Below are 7588 nucleotides of genomic sequence, written 5' to 3' on the forward strand. Positions count from 1 at the left end.
GCAGGAAGTTTTAGCAGGACAGTTTCCGTTCTTTTACATCCTAGTCCGGACAAATCCTGATTTGCTATTGCCAGTCATATTTTGAGTTGAGTTGACTGATGTACCTGAAATGCATGTTTTGTGTGTAAAAGTGGTGAAGCCTGCACCAAGTAGCTGGAGTCTAGACACGCCGCTCTCTGATTTTAATGGAAAGTGTCCCCCTGTCCCTCCTAGACCACCGTACTCAGGTAAAGAAAGAAATCCGCTCCGACCGATCCTTTAGATGTTTCCCAAGCCTTTTAACTCTCAGATCTTCCACTCTTCTGCTCTAAAGTCTCCTGGTTTCTCGCTCGTCTTAACTTCTACCTCTCCCTGTGTCGTGAGGGCTGCCGGTCGAACACATCAGTGAGAATTTGAAGATACTATCTCCATATATTTAATAAGAAAAGGCACATCACCTAACAACGGGATCCTTCCCACACATTCTTTTGTTTATAATCGTTCTTGATGAGCTTTCTCGCAGCATTTATGTCTTTTAAACTGCATGACACGTCTTTAAACCTCAATCTGCACCGTTGCTGCTTCATTACCTTTCAACTGTTGTTCTGCATTCTCTTTTCTGCATTCAGTCTTTTATTTATTTATTTATTTTATTATAAACTATAACTCTTGTATTTATTATTTTATATTTGTATTATTTTAATATTAATTTTAATATGATAAATTGATGTTGTTACATTTCAGAACTCTATAACTAGTATATTTACAATTTTTTGTTTTTTTTCTAATTTATTATTACAGTTATATTATTTATTGTAACTTTCTACTATAAGTATAGGAAACGTGTATTTATTTAATATTGTGTTTATACATTTTAATATAATACATTAATTATTATTATTATGTGACTTTCAGAACTGTAACTATACATTAGTGTATTTATTATTTTACGTTTTAATATTTTATATTATTAGATTTGTTTTATTAATTTTATGTAGTAATTATTATTAAAATAGTGAAAACTTTAAAACTTCTCTAACATTATAAGTAGACCTCAAAGAGCAAATTACATTATAAAACAGTATGATACGACCCTTTTAAGGGTCTACATCTGTGGACTCTGATTGAGCTTCCTGGAAAAGAACTGGGACTGTACCGAATGGTTAAACTGTTTTGCATTAGCCGACCGACCTTGACAAAGCGTTTTCCTGATTAATAGACAGCCGTGACTGTGTTTACTGTCCCAGGCTCCTATATCAAGTGAAGAAGATTGACTTTTTGTGTCCTTTAATAGGATCTCCTGCCAAGACTACACGATCACAGTCCCCCGTGATGACATTACGCTCACCGCAGAAGGTATGACCTTTTCTTGTTGTCTAGGGTGTTTTGTGAAGTGACCTTTGATGTATTTACTGGTGTGGATGTTTACTGTAGCGTCTGGGGACTCAATCCAGGGTGTCTAAACTGGGTCAGATTCAAGTCAGTCCAACTGGGCCCACGATTAGACAGAGGGGACACTGTTTGTGTGTGTTCATGCCAGTCCTGGGCAGTTCGGTTGGCAGCGATCCGGTGCAGACCCTCCAGAAACCACTAACCCATCTAAAAGTCTTCCATCTCAATGGTGGAACATGCATTTTACAGATATTGAACTCTGGTAACAACTATAAAGCAGAAAGCAACAAAATATATGCACCACCGCTCAAAAGTTTGGGGTCAGTGAAATTGTATTTTAAGGAAATTAGTACTTTTATTCAACAAGGATGCATTGAACTGATCAAAAGCGACAGTAAAGTCATTTATAATGTTACAAAATATTTCTAATTTGAATAAATGCTGTTCTTTTGAACTTTAAAAAAATGAAAGTATCACGGTTTCTAGAAAATATTAAACAGATCAACTGTTTTTAATAATAAGAAGAAGAAGAAATGTTTTTTGAGCAGCAAATCAGTATATTAGAATGATTTCTGAAGGATCATGTGACACCGAAGACTGGAGTAATGATGCTGAAAATTCAGCTTTGCATCACAGGAATAAATTACAATTTAAAATATATTACAATAGAAAACAGTTATTTTAATTTTTAATACTATTTGGGTAACACTTTATTTTAAGGTGTCCTTGTTACACATGTTACATGTACTTACTATTATAATAACAATTAATTATGCATAATTACATGCAAGTAACCCTAAGCCACACCCAAATCCTAACCCTAACCATAAAGTAAGTACATGTAGTTAATTAATATTACTCAGTACTTGTATGTATAATTACACCGTAACAAGGACACCTTAAAATAAAGTGTAACCACTATTTGTATAATTTGTATTGTATAATATTGTAATAATATTTCACAATATTACTTTTACTGTATTTTTAATCAAATAAATGCAGCCTTTGTGAGCATAAGAGACATTAAAAAAATCGTACAGACCCCAAACCTTTGAACCTTAGTATGTAATATCATTACATTTAGTACTATCATTTTTGAGTCCAACACTGTGTTTATGTACAATACCAATACAGTAAAGAGAAAATTACAACTTTACTGAAAATGCAGGTATCAGTATTGAAGAAACCACAGTATTTTTCTTTCAAAGGGCATAATAGTCAAAAAGGGTCACAGATCTTGAAAAAGGTTGGAGCTGCCGCTATCAATGTACTTTCATGCCATTTTTCTTTGGCGTTGCAGTGAGTGTATTCCGGTTTTAAATAAAAGCACATTCTCCTCATTCAGAGTAACAGTCCTCAAAGCTGAGCACCGCTGTAATGGCTTCTCAGAAACTCCCACTCAACAGCGCGTCTCGTGTTGATAATTACATTCCTTGCTGTTTCCTTGAATTCTTGTCTCGTGCCATGTATTGATTCGTCACCTGGTATTCAGCAACACACACATGCTCACTAATCACCATATAAAACTCTACAATCCAACCCGTGGGAACTCTGTTCACATTTAAAGTGTAGATGACTGCATAGAAATCCAATCATTCCTCCTTCTGGAAATCAGAAATCTGTCAAGCTACTCAGAAGGAATAAGCAGAGAGGGTGAGATTCGGATAGGAAGAAATCTCAGTGGGAATGCTGGTGAATTTCCTGAAGGAAGTGCAGTCAGTGGGTCGGAAAGGGAAAGCGTAACCTGTGTACGGTTGCTTGCCCCAGAAATAGTCTCATGTCTGAAGCTATACTGCGTGACGTATCACACACAAATGACCAAACACACACATATGAATATAGATTCCACAGTTAGTCACAGCTGGAAAAACCAACATTGACCAAATTTCCATTCTGGTCCAGGCTATTTTACGCTATCCAGTTGAATTGGGAAACTCTGAAATCTCCAAAACAAGATTGCATTTTATATTTGAAATAAATTTGATAACAGTGTATTCATTCATTTATAGAGATGCACCAGTATAAAATTTCTGTACGATACCAATGCTAAATATTCAGGTTATGGCCGCTAACTGATAAATTGTCAGAATTCAAATTCTATATTATTTCATCTAAATAAATAAAGTAAAACACTAAGGTATCACATCATTTTGATGTACAGTATGAAAAATGGATATTTAATCTGCGAATTGCTGAAGATTACATATAGCAGTGTTATTCAGTTATTATTAGAAAATGAGCTTGCACAAATAAATATCCAATATAAATCAACCTATATCCAATGTCAATTGATACCAATAACTTTAAAATCTGTAATGTAGTCAATGACCATTATGTTCCCAATACATTTTTGTGCATCTTTCTAAATATAATTTTTTCGGCTGAAATCATGGGGAATATATATATATATACTTTTCTTTACATGTAAACTCACTGTTATTGAGATGCACTGTTCACAACTGTGTGTATTTTGTTTGTAGTTGCTGCACAAAGCTGAATTATCCTAGCGGAAATGTTGTGTTTGAAGTTCTCTCCAGAGTGCAATCAGACTAAATACGGTTTATTCAGTGAAATGAAGTCCTAGAAACAGCTGCAGTCTTAGTTGCGGATTTAATTGCCTAGAAATTATTTTCGTAATGAAAAGACACAGTATTGCCTCGAAATAATAGAGCCAAAATTGCAGAATATTGTGCTTTGGCCTTCCAGTGTACAGATTAGCTCTGTGAGGCAGGACGCTGCTTCTGTTGCAGCTGATGGTTTCTTTATTAAGGGTTTCTGCTAGCAGAAAGAGGTAACTTTTCTTTTGCTAACTACATTGTGGCCCAGAGCTTCATGTTTTCTCTCATCTTGTATTCGCAGACCTCTGCGCCTCCGTTCACCCCCTCACCCACAGAGTGCCAGTCGACAGGGTTGATGTCGAATTCTCCGGTGCTTTCTGGAAGCTACAGCAGCGGTATCTCGTCTCTCAGTCGCTGCAGCGTCTCTGAGGCCTCCGGAACTGAGAACACACCCGCTGACCATGCCCTCCCAAACTCCGCCTCCAGCGGATCAGACGAGCTTATTCGGCGGGAGAACAAGACCCCGCCTCCTTACAGCATACACGAGCGGAACAACCCCCGCAGGCAGATCCCGCTTCCACCGAGCCTTTCGATTCCTCCAAGCATCGACGCACCACCTATTCCACCCAAACCGCACCAGATTCGAAGGCAAGACACTGAGCCACGCCGGCCTGACCAGTTTCCCAGACCCCGGCCCCTTCCCAGGAAAGTCTCACAGCTCTAACGCCGCGCCCTTCACTCCAACCCCACCGTTTGCACTTTTACACTTAACCTCTCTGGGTTTACGAATACAAACTCACAAATTAGATTAAATGTATAAAGTAGACTGTGGAATATTTTTATTATATATATATATTTAGAGTGAGAGAGGGGATACAGGGGTATGACTGCATTTTATGCACTTTTTAGGTCAGAAATTATAACTTCACTTGTCAAATTACCCGAGCCCCTGAATTAACTCTAAACAGAACTAAGTACCATGGTATTTTCTCAGATTTTTCATAGATTTATCAATGCTAATGTGTGTTTATAATGGTTGATACAAGACATGTTTGCCTTAAGAGTCTTTTTATCAATGAGAAATGCGCGATTAAAAGTACTTTGTACTTTTTATTTAGACAAAAGGTGCTAAAAGTCATCTATATTAATGTTAGCACGATATGTTCAGGATTGCATTTTCCTTCAGGTTTAAGGCCTGTTCGCACCGAATGCGAGGAAAAATGTGGGGTAAAATAATGAAATATTACCACATTCATGGACTTAAGAATTTAAAAATTTATTATTTATTGCAGATTTGCATTAAATTCACTTTCCTGCATTGTCATTATATATATGTATATATATATTGTGCATGAGGCGACTAAAACGGCACCTTTGCACAAATTCCAATGTGCCCTGTGGCTTTATATTTATGCACATTTATTATATATGCACATATTTTATTAGCGGACTTTCAAAGGAGACTGGGTTTATGTCTGTATTACAAAGGGTTCACAAACTGGAACCACTTACATATGTTATTTTCGTGTTCAAAAAAGGGTGTGCAATTCCAGTACAGAGGTTAAAAGGCTTAAATGCCACCAATGTGCTGGACTGTGCAGCTGCAGTGTTGACTCTGTAAATTAAAAAAAAAAACATGTATGTCATTGCTCAGCCAGTTATATTTGCAGTCTGATGTGAAAAAAACGTTCCGCACTCGGAAAGAAGTTTGCACTCGGTGTGAATAGGTCTTTAGAAAGGTCACTGCTTTTGTAAGACCAAGTTACCGTAATCTCATTTCTTATTACTAAAAATACACACACACAGAGCTTTCATGGGTTCGATGAATTAGAAAAGTTTCACCGTTTGAACTGCCACCTTTGCATTAAAGGCTTAAATGCCACCAATGTGCTGGACTGTGCAGCTGCAGTGTTGACTCTGTAAATTTAAAAAAAAAGCATGTATGTCATTGCTCAGCCAGTTATATTTGCAGTCTGATGTGAAAAAAACGTTCCGCACTCGGAAAGAAGTTTGCACTCGGTGTGAATAGGTCTTTAGAAAGGTCGCAGCTTTTGTAAGACCAAGTTACCGTAATCTCATTTCTTATTACTAAAAATACACACACACAGAGCTTTCATGGGTTCGATGAATTAGAAAAGTTTCACCGTTTGAACTGCCACCTTTGCATTGACTAATGTGAAGTTGTACCTTCAGCCCATTTATGTAATTGGAACGCGATTGTGGGCGAGTCTATATTTTCTTTCGGAGCCCTGCAGCATTGATAGTTCCTTTAGGTTTCTTTGGAGTTTGGGGTCTGAATGATTGGAACCCGTGTAGGTGGTGTGAAAGATTCCCAACAAGGGTTTCCGTACAGGGCGCACATGCCCACGCGATATAAATGGAGATGGACTTTTGTGGAGTTGTGCCAAAGGAACAGGTGGGCTGTAAGGAAAATGGATGTCTTGAACCCAAAGATGCTTTATTAGGATGCAAATGGAGCGTTAGACATCCACTGTAATAGACTTCACCATAGAACTCACGGTGCACCGGACCACTTTACAGCACTGCGTTACCGTACTGCTGCTGGTTGTCTAAAAGACAGTGAGACAAAGTGATATAACCTGGTAAAAGAGCTTCATATGAAAGGTACTTGATCTACCTAGGGCATTACAGAGACTCAAGCTGCCATTGGGCAATAAGGGCTGCCATTCCTGTTCACACTTATAATCTAAACGCATGTGCTCTAGTCAAATCTGGATTGACACCTCTGGATTACACTTACACATATAAAGCGGAGAGACCAGCTATTGTTTTGTTTTAGTGGGAAATGTGACCGTCTAACGCAGTACAGTGTCCTCATTTGCTTTCTATTTCTTATTAATTCTCAAATTAACTTGAGTATGATTTTTATTTTCTCCTTTTTTACGGTCACATTTTATGAGACTGGGATTTGATGCGAATGCCAAATGATGACATTCACAAAAATCAGTACTTGAGAAAACTGTAAATTAAATAACAAGATTGTTGTAATTATGCCAAATGCAATATCTTGTCTATTGTACATAACGTGTTTTTAACAGAAGTGTAGCTATAACAAATTTACAGCTTTGAATGTTTGAACAGCAAATTAAGATGATAAATGTCAAATATTTATGTATTTTGTGAGCGTAGGGAAATGAGGTCCAGAAAGCGCCTAACACATTTACATTCTAATGAATTCCTGTCTAATAAACATTTCCAGCAAGAACACTTTGATTCAACAGCTCATTGCGTTCTTTTCTCGAAAGGTTAACGCACGTCTGTATAGAACTGATTTCCAGGCTGAATATGCCAACGCACCAGTCATGTATGTTCTTCAGGAGTCTTGAAATGTAAACGCAGCTAATATATGTATATAAAGTGTGTGTATTTTACAGATTAAGCTCCATGACAGCCCATTGGACCTCTAATAAGGATCATAACGGCAGAAAAGTAGGAAGCTCATTGTTATTCCTCCAGGTGTGGCAAGCCGGTTGCATTATTCATGCGTTTGTCTCTGTTCAGTAAGACCTGTATTTGCACACGTAATGCAGTCTTGCTGTGGTGGGACGTTTGAAGACTCCTCGCTGTCATGGTAAGTTTGTTCGTAGTTTGAGATGTGAAGAACCAAGGATTTTTCCAAGGAAGTGCACGGTTTACTT

At 37.5% G+C, this 7588-nt stretch overlaps 1 protein-coding gene across 1 annotated transcript in view; it reads left to right on the forward strand.

The window, feature by feature from the left end:
* LOC107710082 (dedicator of cytokinesis protein 4-like) overlaps nucleotides 1–5780 on the forward strand; it is a 115482-nt gene extending 109702 nt beyond the window's left edge. Inside the window, exons 48-49 of the mRNA XM_016514788.1 lie at nucleotides 1274–1335; nucleotides 4231–5780. Of these exons, the coding sequence (XP_016370274.1) occupies nucleotides 1274–1335; nucleotides 4231–4653 (485 nt within the window). The 3' untranslated portion in view covers nucleotides 4654–5780. The remainder of the gene's footprint in view (nucleotides 1–1273; nucleotides 1336–4230) is intronic.
* The last annotated feature ends 1808 nt before the right edge of the window (nucleotides 5781–7588 follow it).

The sequence above is a fragment of the Sinocyclocheilus rhinocerous genome, unplaced genomic scaffold, assembly GCF_001515625.1.
Source record: "Sinocyclocheilus rhinocerous isolate Xijiao unplaced genomic scaffold, SAMN03320098_v1.1 scaffold1708, whole genome shotgun sequence".
NCBI lineage: Eukaryota > Metazoa > Chordata > Actinopteri > Cypriniformes > Cyprinidae > Sinocyclocheilus > Sinocyclocheilus rhinocerous.